The sequence below is a fragment of the Colletotrichum abscissum genome, assembly GCF_030869225.1.
Source record: "Colletotrichum abscissum strain IMI 504890 chromosome Unknown Scaffold_20.1, whole genome shotgun sequence".
NCBI classification, from domain to species: Eukaryota; Fungi; Ascomycota; class Sordariomycetes; order Glomerellales; family Glomerellaceae; genus Colletotrichum; species Colletotrichum abscissum.
In genome coordinates this window covers 291,564-312,599 of record NW_026850099.1, presented here as the reverse complement: position 1 = coordinate 312,599, position 21,036 = coordinate 291,564, and the positions used below count along the sequence as shown (strand labels likewise).

The following is a 21,036-nucleotide window of genomic DNA, read 5'->3' as shown; positions in this document are numbered from 1 at the left end:
GAACGAAAAAGACATTTACAACAGCAGAGCCCGTGCAGATCTGCTTGCCTCATATCAACTTGCTCCAGCTCAACCTGACGCGGTTGACGCGGGCGCAGGCGGCGTAGACTCCCTCGTCTTTCCCTCCTTGGCCTCGGCCTTGAGCTCGCTATCGAATATGTCAACAGCCAGACTCGCGTCCACAAAGTCCTCGAGCTCCTCCGTCACCGTCTTGAGCTTCTCCTTGACCGCGGTAGCGCCTTCGAACCCGACAATGTGTCTCGCCGGCGGGTTCTCGTGCCCGCCAATGGCCGTCAGGGCGTGCACCGTCTCCAAGACGAGGCGATCGGTGGCGCTGGGCGGCAGCTTCGGGTACCGCACCTGGACCTCGTCGGTCTCGTTGAGGTCGGGCACGGCGGTGTCCGGGTTCATGTTGAGGACGTTGCCGAGCATGTCGCGGACGCTGGGCGCCGGGTTGACCTCGGCGTCATACCACGGCAGCTGGGGTGCGAAGATGATCTTGTTTGTGAGAGATTGGATCTCCTTGTTGGGCTGCACGATGGTGACTTTGATGTTGAAGGGAGCAATTTCGTAGGCTAGGGAATCGCAGAAGCCTTCGAGGGCCCAGATGGCCGATGTGTAGATGGGCATCCCCGGTGTGCCGATGTGGCCGCCCGTACTAGAGAGGATGATGATGTGTCCCGTGTGCTGTGAGCGTAGCAGCGGTAGGGCGGCCTTGATGAAATTGACCTGTGAGAAGAAGATTGTCTCAAACTGGTCGCGGACTAGGTTCTGTGTCAGAGGATTCGTGGATAACTCCTCCACGCTCCCCACGACGGCTGTTTAAGGGGTTGTCAGCATTGTATCATTGTCATTCAACGGGGGCTCGTCATTAGATACCTTCAGATTTGCAACAGAGGAGGATGTCGATCCTCCCGAACACCTGAACGGCCTCGGCCACGGCGGCGCCGCACTGGCCCATGACGCGGCCATCGCAGCGGATACCACGTATCCTGTCCTTCCACCCTTCGCGGTCCTTACGGTTGCTCTTACACTCATTGATCAACTCTCTGAACTCGGCGCTGCGGCCGTCGTCCTCAATCTCGCTCGGTGGCAGACAGGCGACGACATAGTCTCCGTGGCCCAGGAGCAGTCTGATGAGCCTGATGATGAGCGGCGAGAGGGCTGTCGTCAAGAACCAGGTCCTCGGCGAGTTGTGCGTAGCTGAGGAGGGGGCGCATTAGCCAAGAGATGCGCTGCCAAGGAAAGCCGTGCTTGCTAGTGAAGTGAGGTGAGATACTCACGGAAAGACGCCGCGGGAATGGAATGGGAATGCTTCGCGGCGTCCGCCCCCTTGCGGTCCGCCATGCCCGGCGGCACTTCTGACAAATCCTCGTCCCTTGAGTACGCGAATCAGCACACGAAGACAAACGCGATACTACTACACAATGTACAGAAAGACAAATGAAGAAGCTGCAGGTGTATGTACGTGATGTACGGGATATCAAAAACGGTGGATACGTGGGGGGAGTTTTATGTAGGTCAATCTTGAGAGAGTGGGAGACCTGCATCAAAGACGAGAAGGGGGAGGGATATTAATACATTATCTTATTAACAGCTTCCCGACGAAGAGGCTGATACGGCGATCTCAATCACAAGGGGGCACGTTCGGGAACGGCTAGACGTGCCATTAAGGTCGCATTCCCTGGGTGTAGTCTGCAGAGGGCGTCGATCGAGGGGAAGGGGGGCGTGGCAATCGTGGTAGTTGATCAGTTTGGTGATGGGGTTGAGAGAAACACGGCACGGCAGTGGCAGTGGATGACAGCCGTTCCAGCCCAATCTCTATCTCACACCCCTGTCGAGGCGAGGGGCACGGGTGAGGGTAGCCTCCGTGACGAGGGAAGGAAAGGCCCCCAAGGCCCCCCAAGCTTACCTTACCTGGTACCCCCGCCCACCTTGCTCATGAGGTGCAGCTACCACTCACTGTCCACTAATCCAGTGCTTTGTCACTACCTTACCTTACCTTAGGTGCTTAGTACCTAAGGATGGTGCCTACCTACCTAGTCAAATGCAGTGGCCGAAGCGAGCAATACATAGAAGCCCAGGCCCCACCACGGGCCACGGGTGACGGGCCAGCAAGATGCAATTCCAGCGGCATCCCCACGCTAGAATCCGGGGAACGACCCCTCCATCCACTCACGTCATTTTTTCGCTGTCGTTGTTTCCGACACCGGTGTCTCTTCCGCATTTTGGCGGGGTTACTCGTCTGGAATAGCAACTTTTTTTTCTGGCACCACCGCAACTCCGTCTTCCGTGACTCATTAGAACAAGTCTCAGCCCTACATAAATCTAATTGATCTACCATTCGATTCTCCGTCAAGAACCCTTCCTGTGTCTGTCATTTGTTCGAATCTCGCCCAAACCCAATTCACCCAATTCCAATTGAACCCGCCCGAAGAAACCGCTCCGCCCATCATGCCCTCCCGCGCCGACATCACCTACTTCGGCGCCGGCCCCGCGCTGCTGCCCACCGACGTCCTCGAAACGGCCTCGCAAGCCCTCCTCGACTTCAACGGCACCGGTCTGGGCATTGCAGAGCACTCTCACCGCAGCGAGATCGCCACCAAGATCATTGAAGAGGCCAAGGCCGACCTGGCCACCTACCTTGACATCCCCTCCGACTACGAGGTCCTATTCATGCAGGCCGGTGGTAGCGGCGAGTTCTCCGCCACCGTCTACAACTTTGTCGGCGCCTGGATCGCCCGCCAGCGCGACGCTGTCCTGGCCAACCTCGGTGCCACCGATGAGAATGACGAAAAGGTCGTCGCCGAGCTCCGCAAGGTTGTTGATGAGAAGCTCAAGCTCGACTACCTCGTCACCGGAGGCTGGAGTCAAAAGGCCAGCGCCGAGGCTGCGAGGCTTCTCGGCCCAGAGTTCGTCAACGTCGCTGCCGACGCCCGCAAGATCAACGATGGCAAGTTTGGCAAGATCCCCGACGAGAAGGACTGGAAGCTCAGCAAGGAAGCCGCCATGGTCTACTACTGCGACAACGAGACGGTCGACGGTGTCGAATTCAACGGCTTCCCTAGTGCGCTGGCGCCCAAGGAGAATGGTGAGGGCCCCATTGTCGTGGCGGACATGTCGTCCAACATCCTCTCAAGGCGCATCCCCGTCAAGAACTTCAGTGCCATCTTCTTTGGTGCGCAGAAGAACCTTGGCTCGACTGGTATCACCGTCGTCGTCATCAAGAAGAGCCTTCTTGCCGCACAGCCCTCTCCTGCGCTTATGCGCAAGCTTGGTCTCCCTATCGCCCCCATTGTTCTCTCCTACGAGACCATTGCCAAGAATAACAGCTTGTACAACACATTGAGCATCTTTGAGTGAGTCATTCCTCTATATCTATCCACATTTTCTATCCACTCAACTAATCACCACTCTACAGTGTCTATATCGCCGGCCAGGTCCTCAAGAAGCTTCTCCGCACTTTCCAAAACAAGGTCGACGGCCAGGAGGCCATCGCTGATGAGAAGGCCTCTCTCATCTACTCCGCCCTCGAGGCTCACCCCGACATCTACCGCATCGTCCCCGACAAGAGCGTCCGCTCGCGCATGAACATCTGCTTCCGCGTCACCAAGGGCGGTGACACTGACGCCGCGGAGAAGGCCTTCCTCAAGGAGTCTACTGCCCAGGGTCTCACCGGCCTCAAGGGCCACCGCAGCGTCGGCGGTATTCGTGCCAGCAACTACAACTCTATCCCTCTCGAGGGTGCCCAAAAGCTGGCCAAGTTCATCGAGTCCTTTGCCCAGGCTTAAACTAGGGTCATTCAGATGAGGGTCCATTCAACACCGTCAATATAATGATACCATGTAAGAATATACATGAACCAAAAAAAGGCAGGGAACGGAATTGGGAAATGGAAATAGAGCATATTGGAAATATTTAGGGAGCCATGATTTAATTCAACATTTATGCCAGGGTATTATGGCTTCACGTTGCACACAGTTCTGCCTTGGTGAGTTGATTGTGAGAGGAGAGAAGGTAAGCGTTACCTTGATGGGTAGGTGTGTGAATGGATGACTGAGTTCCACTTTCGCAATTAGGTAGATTGATGGCACATTCAACAATATCTTCCCAAAATGGTAGGTGGTAGTGTCACCGCATGGAAACGCCTTACAAACAGCATCGGGGTTACCTAATTGAAGCTATCACGGGTATACCGGCTTTCACATGAGCCGAGTAACCTCAGAGAGCTTCAAGGTCAGGCAGCTACATCGAGAATTAAGACTACATGATTCAATACGATTTCATTCCAAATTCTCAGCAAGATAAATTGCTCACTTTTCCCCAAGTAAAACCTCCAAAGTGGCTCTTGCAAGTAAGGTAAGGTAGGTAGTTGAGAGAGAGGAATGACTATCATACATCGGCCCGGCGCCCATCTAATGGCCCGTGCGCACCGTCGGCAATATGTCCATCTTGCGGCTCCTTGCCAACTCTTCACCCACACACCCTTATCTTGTGGCTCCAAACAAGAACTAGGTACGGTCACCGGGATGACTCCGGTCCCTTCATCCCGCAGGAGCCGTCGCCGTAGAATCGCAGACGAGGATCGAAAGCGGGCACCTCGGGCCTGTACCCGTTGCAAGGCCCGTAAAAGCAAATGCATTGAGACGACGTCGGGTATATGCCAACGATGTCTTCAAGGGTCACACACTTGCAGCTTCGTCACGCAGCGGTTGAGCATATCCCCAGGAGTACTACAGTCGCCTATAAGAGACTACGACGAATCATTGGCAGAGCTGGGTCCCAGCCCGAGCCCCGATCCCCTTGCTGATGTCCCGGACACCACACAGTCATCACGTCGGGATCTCTGCTCCGACAGTGACGCTCCCGAGAACTTCATGTGGCCACGATTTCTATCCAGACTTAGAAACGCATTCTATCTCGAGCCAAATTCGTCACCCGCCGAGAGAGAAATTGCTAGACTTGAAGCTCGCTCGTCGCGAGCCACTGCCTCTCACCAGTCTGCGGAAGCAATCCGCTTGCAGGCGGCCACTGAAAGCCTCCCACCCAGATCTGTAGCCATCTTTCTGAGCAAGCTCTGTATTCAACATGGAACCGACTGCTTCTTCTACTTTGATCAACCTTCTTTCTTGGCTGAGGTGGAGGAGTTTTACAACGACTTGAGCTCACCTCTTCGACGGGATCCCAGCTTCCTATGTCTTTTGCTGTCAGTTCTTGCTCTGGGAGCTCACTGGAGTCCGCGAGCCCGACCATCCGCTCTGTCTGGGTCTCTTCAAATTCCAGCGGAAGACCCTGGACAGGTATTTTGCGGTCATGCTCGGATCTTGATGGCAGACACCATGGATAGAGTGAGTATGTACTCTGTCAAAGCGGCGTTCGTCCTTGGGATATACCTTATGCCGTCGAGTGCGGTAGGGGCCTCATACCTGTATATGGGTCTTGCCTTGAGGAAAGCCATCGCTCTTGGACTGCATCACGAATCAGAAGAGCCGGACACCGACAGCCATGAGAGGGAAACGAGACGAAGGTTATGGTGGGCTATATTTTCTCTCGAAAGGTTAGTTGACTTGCCAGCACTCAGTTCCATCACGGTGAACCCGGACTGATATCCTCTGCGTAGAACTCTAACAATCAAGCTCAATCGACCGAGATCGATATCTCAGGATGTCATGACAGCTCATCTGCCTCAGCGCCGAGCAACTGATGCCCTGCAAAGCTTCGATAACTTGGATCACCAAGTAGCCAACGCGCAATTTGTCAAAATCATTGACACTCTCATTGAGCCGGCGTGAGTTATCCTTTGATGCATGCTATTGATTTTTCCCACTGACTCGAAATGGTCCAGTACGTGGTCAAGCAATTCTCAACCCCCTCTGCAAGACTTTGAGATTTCACTAAAAACCTGGAAACGATCTCTGCCTCCCAACTTACGTCTCCCAAACGTGGAACCTCGCTCGCCATACTATCGCGCCGTATTCCACCTCTACCTGAACTACTACTTTGCTTGGATTGCGATAGGTAAAACTTCTGTCGTGACAAAGATTCGGAGCCATTTACGGTCAGCTGCATCAGGCTTACCGGAGCCTCAAACGACGAAAGATGATGATATAACGCGGCAATTCAGATCATGTGGCATCGCGGCAAAGAAGATGTTGAACATACTCGAAGACGCTAGTCAATCTGGAAACATGGCCCCAAGATCCTTTACGGACTTTCAGGGTTGCAGTATCGCCACAATCATCGTGATACTTACCGGCATTCTGGAGCGAGACTCGGCCTACGATGCCCGAGTCGCCTTCGGTCTGCGCTGTCTCAGAAGGATGGCTGACTTGCACATGGCTGGTCGAATGGCAGTACGATTTGTAGAGGCACTCATCTCCATCGCCGAGGAGGCACGGGCCAAGGCCAAGCCGTTCGGTTCGACACAATTCGATGGGGATGTCAACCAAGAGGCTTCTGAGTACCTTCTCTGGACAGACTGGCTGAACAGGAACACAGACACATCTGGAACTGAAAGAAATCGATCCAATGCAACCAGACAACGGTCGCGTGCTCATTCAGAAGCTGCACAAGCTGCTTCTGGCGCATCGCCAATGTGGGAGGAAGCTGCTGCATTGCTCCAGCTTCGAAACCCATCTACACCCAACCAAGCACTCGTGGTTGAAGATGTTGCACTGCCAACGGCTGCGCCTGAGTTACCAGAAGAGGCACCGTTCGATCTAGGTCTGGATGCTGACTTCCCTCCGGCCACTTTTGCCGAGAATCACATGCAACTGATGGGTCTCACTGGTATGGACATGTTGGATTTTACATTTGACATCTAAATAAGGTACAGCAACAGCTCCAAAAGCAGCCAGAAGAAGATCTAGCCAGAATCTACCGGCCAATCTTACAGACGCCAGAAAAAGCCGGAATCAAGCCTCATTCGAAGGATATAACACAGTGTCTGCGCCGACAAGGTCCTCCTTCATACTCCTCATGCTGGTAAAGCGTGTCAAAAGATTTACGCTGGTGGCCTTGTCATTGGTACCGCTCGCACGACCACCTCCGAAAGGCTGGTGCCCAACAACGGCTCCGCTGCTCTTGCTGTTGACGTAGAAGTTGCCAGCCGCGTGGCGCAGCCCCTTTTCCGCCGCCTCAATGGCGCTCCGGTCGCGGGCAAAGACGGCGCCGGTCAGCCCGTACTGCGTCGTGGAGTCGATCATAGGGAGCATCTCCTCGTACTTCGCGTCCGGGTAGACGTGGACGGCGAGGATGGGGCCAAAGAGCTCGTTCCTCATGAGCTTGTGGTGGGCTTTGTTGGTCTGGAAGATGGTGGGCGAGACGAACCAGCCCTGGCTGTTGTCTGTGTGACCGCCGGCCAGCAACTCGACTGCGGGGTCCTTTTTGGAGTCCTCGATTACTTCGCGGAGTTTTGTCCACGAGCGCTCGTGGATGACGGGTCCGATGAAGTTGTCGACCTGCTCGGGGGAGCCGACTTTCAGGTTCTTCGTTTCCCGCAAAAGCATCTCCTTGAACTCTGGCCAGATGGACTCGGCGACGTAGAGACGCGACGTCGCAGAGCACTTTTGCCCCTGATACTCAAAGGCGCCCCGAACAGTATTCACCACCGCGTTCCGCACATCGGCGCTGCCGTGCACCAGGTGGAAGTTCTTGCCGCCCGTCTCGCCGATCATGCGCGGGTAGCTCTCGTACCGTCCCGAGGCGACGCCCTCGCCGATCTTGCCGTACAGCTGGCGGAAGACGTCCGTGGATCCGGTGAAGTGGAGCGCTGCGAACTGGGGGTGGTCGAGGACGGCCGAGGTGATTGCTTCGGGCTCGCCGGGGAGAAACTGGATCACGCCGGCGGGCAGGCCGGCCTCTTCAAAGACCTTTTGGAGGAGGTAGCTCGAGTAGATTGCGTAGTCGGAGGGTTTCCAGAGGACGACGTTGCCCATGATGGCGGGTGCGACGGTCAGGTTGGCGCCGATGGCGGTGAAGTTGAAGGGGCTGATGGCGTAGACGAAGCCCTCTAGCGGTCGGTATTCTGTTCGACTGGTAGATACCGTTAGCTCGTGTACGATGTAACAAACTTTTCTCTCCCCTAGGTCGTTTAAACAAGAAGAAGGGGACACTTACTTCATGAATCCGGCATCAGTCAACGCGTGCTGTTGGTCATACAGCTGAGCTGCGTAATGCACATTGAAACTACCGCATCCCATCAATGGTCAGCGAAAGCTTTTCTGGATTGCACGGAGTATCGAATCTGCTTCTCGTAAACGTACCGCAAGAAATCACAACTCTCCGCTGCCGAGTCAATTTCAGCCTGCCAAATGTTCTTCCCCTGCCCGAGCATCGTCGCAGCCATAATGTCGTAACGATACTTTCCCGCAATGAGCTCCGCCGCCCTAAGAAAGACGGCAGCCCTATCCTTGAAAGACGTGTTCTCCCACGCGGGTTTGGCTTCCAACGCCCTGTCAATGGCTATTGACACCTGCTCGGGGCTCGTCTGGGCGTATTCGGCCAACGCGACGGAGTGGTCGCTTGGTAGGTATTGCTTGGCTAGGACTGACTTTGCGTTTGTCTTTGGAATTGACAGAGTATGTAAGTCCAAGAGCCGAAAGGCTGCGAGTTATGGGCGAAGATGCCACTTACGATTTTAGGTGCCAGTGATGGTACTCGCACGGGAAGGTTACTCTTCAGTCGTGAGATCGCATCTTGGAGCTTCTGACGCTCGACTGAGCCCTTGCTATATGATGGCTTAGGGTCGTTTTGTCAGCTGATGCTTTAACCTATCGTGAGTTATGCTTCACTGCGGAATACTTACATTTGGCTCGTTGCGGACTGGAGGTGCCTTGAAAGTGCCAAACCCCCTGGTGCTTCTTTCGAGTGGCCAAGAGTTGACTCCGAAGCGAGAGGATGGCGCTGTGAGCCGGCCTGCCTTTTGAAAAGGGGTCGTGAGACCTCGTACTAAAGAGACAGACATTTTGATGTGCCAGTAGTTTCGGAATTGGTTGTAGGTAAATTCTAACGTTCAAATGAAAGCAATACGAAAATCGACTATGAAGATTACATTTATATGTCTTGGGAGCCGCAATGCAGAGCTCCGGCATCGCGATACCGTTGCCGACACTTGTGGCACATTGCCGTGAGGTCGGCAACTTGACCAAGCGATAGTGTCGGTAGCCGATCCGTTGACCGGAAAGGCCCCCACCGCTTCTTCTTATCCTAATGCATGTCACCAGCGGGGGAGTTCCATGTCCAGACGTCTTTAACTGATATTGATTTACAATTTGCTTGCGCCGTGCATACCAGTCTTACTTGGCTTGTCAAAGCCACCGAGTTTCTGCTGTCCAGCCCCTTTCGTTAATTCAACAACCGGATCTCCAATCGCTACCATGGGGACTACGGCCCTGGATTCATTCAAGGATATAACCTCGGGAGCTGCAGGAGGTATAGCGCAAGTTCTAATAGGTATGTAACTCGCCGTAATGAGTCTTGCATCTTGTAGGAATGGACTTGGCTTACACTGTCTTGCATAGGCCAACCTTTCGGTAAACCGAGCCCTCTGCACTTCTACCCGTCAAAGCCTCTTGAAACGCCATGAGGCTGTGGGATAAGTTCAGTTACTTACCAAAGACTCTCAGACCTCGTAAAAGTGCGCCTTCAAACCCAAGGCGGAGGAGGAAATGCCCTAGGTCTAGTCCGCAGCATCTGGACTAAAGAAGGGCCTTTGGCTTTTTACAAGGTCAGCTTTGACTCATTATAGTCTATGAAATCGGTAGTTGACGCTCGAATCCAGGGTACTCTAGCTCCGTTGCTAGGTGTAGGTGCTTGTGTAAGTGATATAACCGCATTCAGGGAACGTGCTTCAGTCTGACCACATCGAACATTGAATAGGTCAGCATACAATTCGGCGCCTTTCAACTCTTCCGCCGGCGACTCGAAGAGTATCGCGAAATCTACCCAGCCAACGCTAAAACAAACAGCAAATCACTCTCCCTATCTGACTTCTACCTCGTGGGAGGAGCCGCGGGCCTGACCAACAGCATCATATCCGGACCAATCGAGCATGTCCGAATCAGGCTCCAGACTCAACCAAACGGCCCAGCCCGTCTATACTCTGGGCCCTGGGACTGCGTGCGCAAGATCATGCAGCACTCCGGTATCAAGGGCCTGTATCGTGGGCAGGTCGTCACTCTTTTCAGAGAGTTCCACGGGTACGGCATCTGGTTTGCCGCGTATGAGGGATTTCTCAGTATGGCGATGGCGTGGGAAGGCGTCAAGGACAGAAGAGAACTAGCTAGCTGGAAGATTGCCGTCTGTGGAGGTCTTGCGGGCGAGGCGCTGTGGCTGGGGAGTCATCCGCTCGACGTGATCAAGAGTAAGATGCAGAGCGACGGGTTTGGGAGAGGCCAGAAGTACTTGACTATGCGTGACGCTTTCCGCCAGACTTGGAGAGAGGGTCGGTTTCGAGGACTATTTCGAGGACTTGTTCCAGCGTTGCTGAGGGCGATGCCTGTGTCTGCTGGGACTTTTGCAACGTAAGTGTTCTTGGCCAGTTCATCATTCCGTTACTGCCATTCCTATACACGCTTTGGTACTGGCTAACACACACTTGCAGGGCTGAGCTTGTAAGAGGGGCTCTCAGTTGAAACTCCATGATATAGAGTCGATCCATGTGATAGATATACAGTAGATCAAATCTCATAAAATCAGGCCTTAAATAAGTTTCATGTGTTCTTTTTCTTTCATGGCTTGAGAAATTACTCACTGCCTCCAGACTTTTGTATAAGTCCGCTGCCCTTCGAAACGTTGGCTATATTATCATCCCGCACTCTAGATGGACTGTTCAGTCAGGAAATGACCTTAACCGTTGCGTACCAATCCCTCAAACTCAATTATTCTTCTGATTGTTGTTAATAGAGAGATATTATCCCACAGCGCGTTACGCTTGCCGAAGGCTGCACTGGGAAGCGATTGGAATATGTCGCATTGCCGGTGGCACAGTGCCCGAAATCGGCTACGGTACACATGTCCGTCCGACGGTATCATGAGGGGTTGCCGCATCTAGATGTAGGATACCGAAGGTATTCAAATAGGCTCGCCCTACAATTTCTATCGCATAGTATCGAGTGAACCAAATTTCGCCGGATGCGACCCCAGTAGCGAACAATGTCTCTGTCGAAACCTTACAGCCAGCGGCTCGCAGCTCTTCTGAGCCGGCGACATCCAGCTATTCGCTATGCCAACAATGCGTCTCTTACACGTTTCCAGTCGCGATACGCATCCACCACTTCAGGGAACCCAGAAACATTGCCACCACACTCCAAGCTGCCCTTGAAGATTCTCTTGCGGTCCCTGTTGGTGGCGACCATTTCTTCCCACCGGATCTTGCTGGGCCCGTCTCTGGCTATTCTGAAATTCCTAAACGACTCGCACCGAACCTGGGTCTTTGACGTGCAAAGGAATCCTTTATTGCACGCTATACTAAAGAAGACCATGTACAACCACTTCTGCGCCGGCGAGAACCGACACGAGGTGACGTCGACGATTGCGGAGATCAAGCGCATGGGGTTTCGGGGAGCCATCCTCACGTACGCTCGCGAGATTGTGGTCGACAACACGACAGAAGAAGAGAGCGGTCGGGGGTTGAAGGAGATGGATTCCGCTTCAGAAATCGAGTCAGATGCTGGGATCGACGCCTGGCGTGAGGGTGTCTTGGAAACGGCGGATATGCTCAGTGAAGGAGATATCTTGGCTCTCAAGTAGGCGCCCCCGAACACATCAATATGCATTCTCATGATTTGCTGACTTTCTCCTCAGACTGACTGGTGCCGGTGCCGCCGTTTCAGAGGCGCTCACTTCGAGGAAGCCCCTGCCAGCGCAGATGGAGTCAGCTCTCGCAGACGTATGCTCTCGCGCGGTGGAGCGTGGAGCACGCATCTTCATGGACGCCGAACAGATTTCAGTACAGCCCGGAATCGACGCAGTAGCAATAGACCTCATGCGCCGCTTCAACACGAAAGAAAGAGGCGCCGTCGTCTTCAACACCTACCAAGCCTATCTCAAGAGCACACCGGATACCCTGGCTCAGCACGTGGCGCTAGCTCACAAGGACAACTTTGTCCTCGGTATCAAACTGGTGCGCGGAGCTTATATCAGCTCAGAGCCAAGGCACATGATCAATGATACCAAGCAAGCAACCGACGACTCGTATGACTCTATTGCACGGGAACTCTTGTCACAAGGTTACAGAGACTATGGCGTGCCGGGCGGGAAGTCATTCCCGGGCATCGAGTTGTTCCTTGCAACGCACAATAAGGACAGCGTCCTAAAGGCCAATGAGCTTCAGCAAACTCGCGCCAAGGAAGGGAAGGCCGTGATCAAGATTCAGTATGGGCAGCTTCTGGGCATGGCCGACGAAGTCAGCTTCAGTCTGCTCCAGCTTGCAGACCAGGGGTCCGATGCAAAGGGATCGGGAAGTGATGCCCCTATAGAGGTCTACAAGTGCTTGAGCTGGGGCTCTCTTGGTGATTGTACGTCGTATCTCTTGCGGCGGGCGGTCGAGAACCGGGATGCGGTATCCCGCACAAAGTCGGAGTTCACTGCGTTGAAGAACGAGTTATGGAGGAGGCTTACATCTTCCAATTGATCATAGCAGGGAAGATAGAGATATAAAAGTCGCTCCATCGCACTCTTATCATCGTGAGGTTGACTAGGAGAGCCCATCGCTCTCTCAGTGTAAGTGAGAGATTGGTGAAGATGAGAATCAAGGGGGAAGAAAGGCAACATTTGGACTACGTAAATAAAGTAGTGGTCGGTGCTTTGACCAGGGAACCTTACCCCCCGGCTGGAGAGCTCTCATTACCCGTACTTTATCCGAAAGAATGACAGAATGGAACCGAAGCTCCCTCTAAATGAGGGGCTCTCTCCACAGCCTGGAAGAGGTACCTGACCTGCCACCAAGCCCCACCATCTCAACTCCCAAAGCCACCGCGCAAGCTACAAAACGACATCGTCACATCTCACCCAGCGCCCTCACCTCACTCACCCTCCGACCACCCCACTCCCTTCCGAAAGTCGACACCTAGACGGCATTCCCGACAACCCACCCAACATGGCAGCCAAAGGAGACAAGATTGAAAAGATCATCACGCGGCTCCAGGCCCGCATCGGCGAGGGCCAGTTCTACGAGGCCCAGCAGCAGACCCGCGTCGTCGCCGCCCGCTACATCAAGGCCGCGAACTGGCCAGCCGCCATCGATATTCTCTACAATGTCGCACAGTCCCTACTGAAAGCCGAACAGGGCGGCAGTGGCGGCGACCTGGCCGTCATGCTCGTCGACGTCTTCAAGCAGGCCGAGCTCAAGCCCGACGCCGCCAACAAGGGCAAGCTGCTCACCCTCCTGCGCCTGTTTGCCGCCCAGGAGCCCACGAGGAAGAAGTTTATCGGGGAGATTATTGCGTGAGTACCATGGATCTATTCTTCATGGGGCAGTACATCGGGGGGGTAGAAATACGATTAGTTGTTTCTAACTACTAGGGCTATAGATGGTCATCAAAGTTCGGCGAGTACCCTGCCGGCGATACCGACCTCCACCACGTCGCCGGATCCCTCTACGCCGAAGAACACGACGCCTACGAGGCGGAACGACACCTGGTGCTAGGAACAAAGGACTCGGCCGAGGTACTTGCAAAGATGGAATACGTCTGGTACAAGGAGGACGACTCGCACACGGCGCCACTCTACGCCGCCCGCGCCATCTTCCCCTACCTCCTCGTCGGCAACGTCCGCGCCGCAAACACCTGCTACCGCCTCTTCGCCTCCTCCCTCAGCGATGACAACAAGGGCCTCGGCGTCCAGGACGTCAGCAGCAATAGCGCCGACCTGCGCATCTTCCCCGGCTTGCCCCTCCTCAACTTCCTCGGCCTGCTCCTGCTGGCGATCCAGCGCGGCGCCCCGGACGCCTACAAGCAGCTCCTGGCAAAGTACTCGTCCAACATTTCCGAGGTCAGCGCGTGGAGCGAGGCGCTCGAGATTATTGCCGAAATGTACTTTGGCATCTCGCGCCCAAGGCAGAGCAATCCGCTCATGGACATGATGGGCAGCCTGTTTGGTGGCGCCGGTGGTGGTGGCGCCCCTCAGCAGAGACGTCCCGCAACAAGACGGGTGGAGGCACCCGCGGCTGAGGGCTTGGATTAGATGAAAATGTTTTCCGTCGATTCGGCGTAGATGCCCACCGTGCGTAAGAGCGCGCTTCGTAATGAACCAGACGTTGAAAACATGTGTCGTCGAGGTAACGACCAGGATATCCAGATGGGAAACGCCGGGCATCGTGTTCAGAAGCCACGGGGCAGCTCCGGCTCGGCCTCGTACATCCAATTGTCGTCGGCGAGAGCCGAGACTTTGGCTCGTAAACTGGCTTTGACGGCTTCGAGGAGCTCTATTTCGTACAGGAGCCGGTTAGGAACCCCTTTTTCCTCCAATGAAGAGTTGGACACAGAAGTATCTCGCAAGGAGGGACTCACCTTCGGGCTGTTCACGGACGGCGGTATGGTTGACTTGATGCTGCTTCACAGCCTCTGCAAGCCGCTGCCGCTCTTCTATAAAAGCATAGTTAGCATTACATACAAAAAATCAATACCCCTTTCAAAGAACTAGAAAACAAAGAGAAAATTGAACAAGAACAAGAACAAGAACCGTGAATAATCAAATCAAAACAAAAAAAAAAAGGGGGGGGGGGGGGGGAGAAAAAAAAAAACATACAAAAAAAAAAAAAAAACACACCAAAAAAAAAAAAAAAAAAAAAAAAAAAAAAAAAAAAAAAAAAAAAAAAAAAGAACAAAAAAAAAAAAAAAAAAAAAAAAAAAGGGGGGGGGGGGGGGGAGGGAAGAAAATAAGTCTCACTCTTGCTCTCCTCCCGATCATCCATCGCAGCAGCCTCATCAGCCTCGTCAAACACCAGCGTCGGCAGATCCCCGAGCTCGATCTCCCCGTGCTCGTCGCGCACCACAATCTCCGCGGGTCCCATTGCGGACGGCGGCCCGCCGTCAGAGAGGACATCGACATCGAGGCGGAGCGTCTCGCCGCCCCCGACATGACCGTTGCCGTTGCCGTGAGTAGCAGCAGCAGTTGAAGAGCTCCCGCCCGGTCCCGCTCCTCCCATCGTCGCAGCAGCAGCAGTGGCAGATACAGATCCCGCGCCCACAGTAGAGGCCATGGGCTGCCCCGTCGTTCCCGTCGTCGTAGTCCCCGTCGCTCGCCTCGTAAGTCCCTGGAACAAATTCCGTCGGACCGCTCGTCGCGGGGCGCCGGGCGGTGGTGGTGGTACGGCTCTCGAAGTCCTGTCTGCCATCTTTCTCCCTCGCCTGCTTTTCCGTCTCTTGTTGGAATAGTATGCTGTAACGGCGATAAAGAGTCGCTGATCTCCGATCCTCCTTCCTTGTTTTTTCTGATACTTCCTCTCAGTTATAACACGTGTAGTTGCCAATGCAGGATAGTAGGCGTCTTCCTGCTGTTACAACTCAAGAATCTCAATTCGTAAAATAAGACAAGGATGTTGGATGTTGAATCTTCTCAAAAAGGGGGATTGAATATTGAGTCGGCAGGTATGGGGCTCGTAATGTGTAAGCGCAGGTCGCCCCTCTGTTTACATTTGGAGGGTGAGGTCGTCCAGGCACCGCAATGCAGTGAGGTAGTTATCGATAAGGGGCAGTGCGGATTACCAAGAATACAGGCAAACACAGTGCCTCATGTAGCACCTACCTCATCACCTCACCGAGCTCACTTCGCACCTCACTTACACGGTCAAAACATCGCGACCTGGAACAACCAAATTGAACATCATTTACTTCATTGACTGCATTTTCGCGTAAGCTTTTTATGTTACAGAACCATCCTAGCCTGGACATGCATGATTCCCATTATGTATCGTACATTAGAAAAACTCCCACAGCCGTGACGAAGACCTCCAACCGATCGATACCCAGTTCCCAAATACACACAAAAAGAAGAAGATAAGAAAAAACCGGTAGAAAAGAAAACGCCGAGATATGCATACCCCGAGCCCACCCAGTCATAACCGCTCAATTCCCTTTTTTTCGACATTGCCTTCGCGCATTTCAAATCAAACAAAAGACAAACGACGCAGTAAATCGCGGCATGATCATCCCACACATACCCACTCGGCAAAGACGCACCAGCGGGCGGAGCGGTCTGCCAATACCAGCCCCCTCCACACTCCCTTCTCAGAACACTTGATGATGGTCTCCCACGTTCCACCATCACTGAGATCCTCTTCAGCCCCTCTACTGCCGACACTGACTCCTCTGCGCTCCTCTTTCCTCATAAGACGGAGAATTTTGCCGCCAGGAGTCTGAATCGCCAACTTAGCCGGCTTCTTCCCACCGGCAGCTGCTGAACTGAGGTTCGAGCCGCTGGCGCTGGAGGCGGTCATACTCATGGCGGAGCTCGGTCTTATAAAGGGGATTGGGCTTGCGCCTCCAGGATTGGATGACGGTGTCATCACCGAGCCGACCGCGCCCGCAGAGCTGGGATGCTGCCGAATTGCGAAAACAAAAGTGTTGTTCAAAGCCAGACGTTGACATTGAGGCTGAACAACGTAGATATCGTGACGCTGTGCATGAGGCGTCGGGTGCCGCGTCACAAACTCGTACGGAGGGTTCTCGCCCGTATGAATGATGGGCAGCGCGAATGCCACTGGATGAGGAATGTCTTTGATGCTATGCATCAGACCACGCTTGCCGGCATAAATCTTCAAGACTCCCTGGCCCTCATCACCAGGCAGCAAAGCCTTGACGGTGTATCGTTTGGTGCCGTTGAACCACTCCGCTTGAGCCAGCGCTCTCTTTTTCACAACTTCGCCGCTCTCGAATACGTCACCATCGACATCTCTGGTGTAGCCGCGGACTTCGACTTCAGCAGCAATCTCGACGTCAGGTGGAGCGTTGAACTTGACATGTACCATCTCCAGATCCTCGATGCGAGTTGCTGCCGTATTGTAATCGACCATCTCGAGCGTGTTCTTGAAGAAGGGAGGGCAGGCGCAAGGCAAGTTGAGGAGAACTTCATGAGCCTGTGGCGGGCACATGTGTTGTTGAGTGTGGTGTTCAGGGATATGTGTCCAGCAGAGCTCTGTCGGCCGCGTGAGGAACCACCAAAAGTCCGCGGCGCTGTTGCTAGCACTCGAGTAGAGATGCCGCCTGGGATATGAAGGGCTGGCCATGCAGCAGTCAATCATTCGCCAGTCGTTGTCGACCAGAACCGCATTCCACCAGTGATTCGCCCGAGGCATGATATTGTGCTCTGGAATCTCGCCGGGCGTCTTGAGGTACCCGCGGATGACCTCGCACTGGATACCAACGGCGGAGCACATTTCGTACACAATGACCGCATACTCTTCGGCACTCGCTCGCTTTGACTGCAGTACCCTCCGAGTGTCTACTTCGCCTTCAAAGTCCTCTTCCCAGACAAGCTTCTCGGATACCCAAGTAAAAATTGCCCGCAGTCTCTGGACGTCGCTGCGGTATGGTCGACATACATAGGTTGTTGCCAAGCTCTGTGCTGTCGTCGTTGGTGGAAAGCTAGCCACAAACCTCGAGTTCTTGTCCACCTGGGTGAGATTTATTGATTGGTAGTCGATGGGGTCCTCCACAGGCTGACCGTCGGCGCCCTCGTCACCCTCCATGCCTTCGTACAACTCATCGACTGGGTTCAACGCAGGGTAGTCGAGCATTTGGCAGCGATCTTTCCGCTCGTTCCTCTCGTTCTTACTCAGAGAGTTGGATCGATTGACGTCTCTGCGGACCTGAACCCAGTCCACTCCGCTTGCAAGCCCCATTTCCCTGGCTGCTTCCCTACCGAAGCCAGTGCTACCCAAGTTGGTCAAGTTGGATACGCTAGCACCAGCTTGAGCGGCAACATTGGGCATGGAGCGAGCAAAAGGCGACGATCTGGGCGAGTCGGCACCCATGGCAATACTACTGCGCCCGGATGCCACCCCGGTCTTGGCTGTGTCGAGGAGCTTCTTGAAGATGTTCCTCTTTGGGGGTTTTGGGGTGACGAGGCCTCCAAGGCCAGCATCTTCATGAAAGCCAGCTTGCGACTTTGGCCGAGATGCTTCTGAGGCGTGACTGCTGTGATATGTAACCCCGGTGAATGGCGTTTCTGGGCGCTCGATATCAGCATCACGCATGCCCAGGGCACTCTGGGCCCGCTTCTGGGTTTTGCGAGCGAAGCTGCCAGCGCTCGTTGCGCTAATAGCGCCGGCTGACGACCCACTCATCAAACTCCTGTCGCTGCTTTGCGTCGTCGAACTCTGATTGCCTGAGGAGGCGCTGGTAGAGTTGGTCTTCGTCGTAAACGTCCTGTTCAGGACGTTGCGGCCAATGTCGTAAGCCGACTTGCGCCCGCGAAGCTTCCTCTCCTCCGGTCCACCCATCGAAGACTTGGGTCTCTCGTATAACTGGCCTTTGGGGGGTGGCTTCGGTGCCTCATCCTCAAGGTCAGCCATACTTGCGCTATGTTGATGCATTTTTTTGAGACGACTTTCCATACGTTCGACGTAGTTACTCAGTTGAGGTAGCTGCTCTTTATCCTCCCGATGTCCGTTATGATAGGATTGGTCTCGTGACGATCCGCCGCTCCAGGTTTCGTACCCTTCGTCCTGTTGTGCTATGCCCATGGATGTCTGTGGTCTTTGGTAAGTGTTCTTTCTCCTAGCGCGGTCATTCACCATATCAAACGACTCGGGCGACCACGGATCCAGTGGCGGCTCTGGTGTCGGATCTCGAGGCATTCCCAGTGCGTCCAGCTGCTCGATCACGCCATCCATTGCCTCTCGCAAAGGCGAGGGAGTCATATGGCTTGCTGATGGCGAAGGTGGAGCTGGGGAGTGATGCCGCTGAGTCTGTATCGGCGATGGCCGATGAGCTTGGTATGAAAGATGAGAGCCGTGCCTGTCCAGAGGGGGATGGCGGTTATCATATGAGGCGCTCGAGTCCTGCCGCACGACATCGAATCGCTTGTCAAAGGAGTTACCCGACCCATGTCGACTGGAAGTAAAGCGGTTGTCGAATGAGCCGTGCGAGTCCTGACGAGAGCTATCGTGCCTGCTGTCGTAGGATATGCTTTGCTTGTGCCGTGAAGCCGCTACATGTCGGTGCGGAGGTGGGGCCGGGGGTGGAGGAGAATCCACCTTTTCTCGTGTGGGAGGACGGTAAGGCTTATAGCTGACTGAGGGAGCCGGTGACGGGCCTCTTGAGTGGAAGTTGTGGGATGGCGGTATGGGAGACGGGCCCCGTTCCGTGTTGTAAGAGTTCTGTCTTGATCCGTGGCCGTGGCCATAGTCGGGGACGGGCGTTCTTTCTCTAGGGGGTATTGGTGTTCTCTCCCTTGGAACGGGTGTTCTTCCTCTTGGCACAGGAGTCCTTCCTCTCGGCATGTACTGCTGTTGCGCGCCATCGTTGAACGAGTTACCCCGCGATACGTAACCGGTTGGGGCTGGCGACGTGTATGCTCGCATTCTAGTCGAGGCGGTTTCATTGAAAGAGTTCTCTCTCGAAAGGAAGGCTTCCGGGGCCGGTGACCGGTCTCTTCTGGTCTGCTCCTCCATTGCACTGTGAATCGACTCTCCAGAGTGCCCTCTAGGCCTCGGATTTGGGTTCGTCCTGTACACCTCGGGCTGTTTCGCAGCGGTGTAGTGCGGTGCTTTGGAATAGGCCTCGAAAGGCTTTCGGAAAGTCCTCGACTTTTGAGGTGTGCTTGGACTCGGTGTGTTCTCTGCTGGGAGAGGGCTGGCTGACCTCGTCGTTGGTCTAAAGTTCGCGGGGAGGACCTCGACGAAATTGGAGGGAAACACTCCCACAGTCCTTCTGTCGCGCCATAGTCTTCCTGTCCACCATGAACCATCTCCAGCGTTAAGACATTCGATCAAATCACCCTCGATGAAGCCGAGATCTCGTTTAGACTGCGGGAAGTCAAGTCAGTACTTTGAAAGCCAGTCCTCTCATCGAGGCTCGAATAGCTGCAACAAACCTCTCCGCCCCAAGAGTAGACTGCTCTGCACCAGCACGGGAACCGTGTCGGTAGAGATTGTGGTGCAGGCACCATGTTGAAGATTCGGCAAATGCACCTGCAATCGGGAAGGCTGCTGGTAGGAATGGGAGTGTTTGCGTGTTGATGTCGAGTGCCTCAGTGGCTGTTGGCGGAGCGTGGCACTCGGCTCACGCAGTGACAAGTTGATTTGACGCGATTGTGTAAGTTGCAATGAGGTATCGTAACGGTCATGCAAAGGCGTGGACGCGCGCAAAGGCTGGTGGCAAGGAATGATGACAAGATCGAGGTCCCGCAGCGAAGCGAGAGGCAAGCGAGAGAGAGAATTCAGGGCTCGTGGGAATTTTTTTGCAAGCCTCTGGGAGTTTGTTGTTGAGGAATGCAGGTGAGGCTCGCGTGCACGGCGACAATGACCTTGTTTGAGTGGGTAAAGGCAGTTGGTAAATGCGCGAGGTGGGCGTGGGCATGGGAGTTGACGTCGGGTGTGGTGTGGGAGATGGTCAATGTTGGCGGAACAAAGTACAAGTCGGGTGGAAAGTCGATCTGTCGGACACGACTTCCAAGAAGGGGATGCGGTGAATGTCAGCGAAGCCGGGGGTGCGGACCCGGGGCAACCAACAAACAGAGGGGCTCGTTGGCGGGGGGACATCGGGAGTCTCCAGAGGGGAGTCTAAACACTGGCAACTGGACGCAGTAAGGTAAGGTACCTTGTGTACCTGTAAATCAGGGCCTAGGCTTACCTTACCTTACACAGTACAATAGGTATGTACTTGCCGTAAGTCAGGGCAAGCTTGTAACGGGTTGCGACCTCCTGTGCGGCTGGCGCATCTCCACCGGCGACTAGTGGGACCCTCTCAGTGCCTCCTTGGCGCGGCGCTAAGCCTGGCATGGCACATCTGAGGCCCCTGGACCTTGGAGAAGTCTTGGAAATCTTTCGGTCACCGCCTGCGATGCCGAAAGCAAGGACCACTGACCAAGTAT

The 21,036-nt window shown here is 54.4% G+C and overlaps 8 protein-coding genes across 8 annotated transcripts; 4 read left to right on the top strand and 4 right to left on the bottom strand.

Moving 5' to 3' along the window:
- Nucleotides 1-69: 69 nt before the first annotated feature.
- Nucleotides 70-1,347, bottom strand: CABS01_08711 (short chain dehydrogenase/reductase; the record flags this gene model as incomplete). Its single annotated transcript, XM_060542069.1, has 3 exons — nt 70-818; nt 880-1,203; nt 1,284-1,347. The coding sequence occupies 3 exons, from the start codon at nt 1,345-1,347 to the stop codon at nt 70-72; spliced, it is 1,137 nt and encodes a 378-aa protein (XP_060400959.1).
- Nucleotides 1,348-2,454: 1,107 nt separating this feature from the next.
- Nucleotides 2,455-3,791, top strand: CABS01_08710 (phosphoserine aminotransferase; the record flags this gene model as incomplete). The annotated part of the gene is made up of 2 exons (XM_060542068.1): nt 2,455-3,359; nt 3,422-3,791. The coding sequence occupies 2 exons, from the start codon at nt 2,455-2,457 to the stop codon at nt 3,789-3,791; spliced, it is 1,275 nt and encodes a 424-aa protein (XP_060400958.1).
- Nucleotides 3,792-4,418: 627 nt separating this feature from the next.
- Nucleotides 4,419-6,824, top strand: CABS01_08709 (transcription factor regulator; the record flags this gene model as incomplete). The annotated part of the gene is made up of 4 exons (XM_060542067.1): nt 4,419-4,425; nt 4,681-5,557; nt 5,651-5,788; nt 5,846-6,824. 4 exons carry the CDS (start codon nt 4,419-4,421, stop codon nt 6,822-6,824), a joined length of 2,001 nt encoding a protein of 666 aa, XP_060400957.1.
- A 90-nt stretch (nt 6,825-6,914) lies between these two features.
- Nucleotides 6,915-8,965, bottom strand: CABS01_08708 (delta-1-pyrroline-5-carboxylate dehydrogenase; the record flags this gene model as incomplete). Its single annotated transcript, XM_060542066.1, has 5 exons — nt 6,915-8,034; nt 8,119-8,187; nt 8,265-8,563; nt 8,635-8,739; nt 8,807-8,965. 5 exons carry the CDS (start codon nt 8,963-8,965, stop codon nt 6,915-6,917), a joined length of 1,752 nt encoding a protein of 583 aa, XP_060400956.1.
- A 412-nt stretch (nt 8,966-9,377) lies between these two features.
- Nucleotides 9,378-12,634, top strand: CABS01_08707 (proline oxidase; the record flags this gene model as incomplete). The annotated part of the gene is made up of 8 exons (XM_060542065.1): nt 9,378-9,453; nt 9,522-9,533; nt 9,627-9,727; nt 9,782-9,817; nt 9,880-10,523; nt 10,604-10,613; nt 11,257-11,747; nt 11,806-12,634. The coding sequence occupies 8 exons, from the start codon at nt 9,378-9,380 to the stop codon at nt 12,632-12,634; spliced, it is 2,199 nt and encodes a 732-aa protein (XP_060400955.1).
- A 465-nt stretch (nt 12,635-13,099) lies between these two features.
- CABS01_08706 (uncharacterized protein) lies at nt 13,100-14,184 on the top strand (the record flags this gene model as incomplete). The annotated part of the gene is made up of 2 exons (XM_060542064.1): nt 13,100-13,446; nt 13,533-14,184. The coding sequence occupies 2 exons, from the start codon at nt 13,100-13,102 to the stop codon at nt 14,182-14,184; spliced, it is 999 nt and encodes a 332-aa protein (XP_060400954.1).
- A 137-nt stretch (nt 14,185-14,321) lies between these two features.
- CABS01_08705 (uncharacterized protein) lies at nt 14,322-15,337 on the bottom strand (the record flags this gene model as incomplete). Its single annotated transcript, XM_060542063.1, has 3 exons — nt 14,322-14,425; nt 14,511-14,585; nt 14,890-15,337. 3 exons carry the CDS (start codon nt 15,335-15,337, stop codon nt 14,322-14,324), a joined length of 627 nt encoding a protein of 208 aa, XP_060400953.1.
- Nucleotides 15,338-16,147: 810 nt separating this feature from the next.
- CABS01_08704 (variant SH3 domain-containing protein) lies at nt 16,148-20,112 on the bottom strand (the record flags this gene model as incomplete). The annotated part of the gene is made up of 2 exons (XM_060542062.1): nt 16,148-19,969; nt 20,038-20,112. 2 exons carry the CDS (start codon nt 20,110-20,112, stop codon nt 16,148-16,150), a joined length of 3,897 nt encoding a protein of 1,298 aa, XP_060400952.1.
- Between the last annotated feature and the right edge of the window lie 924 nt (nt 20,113-21,036).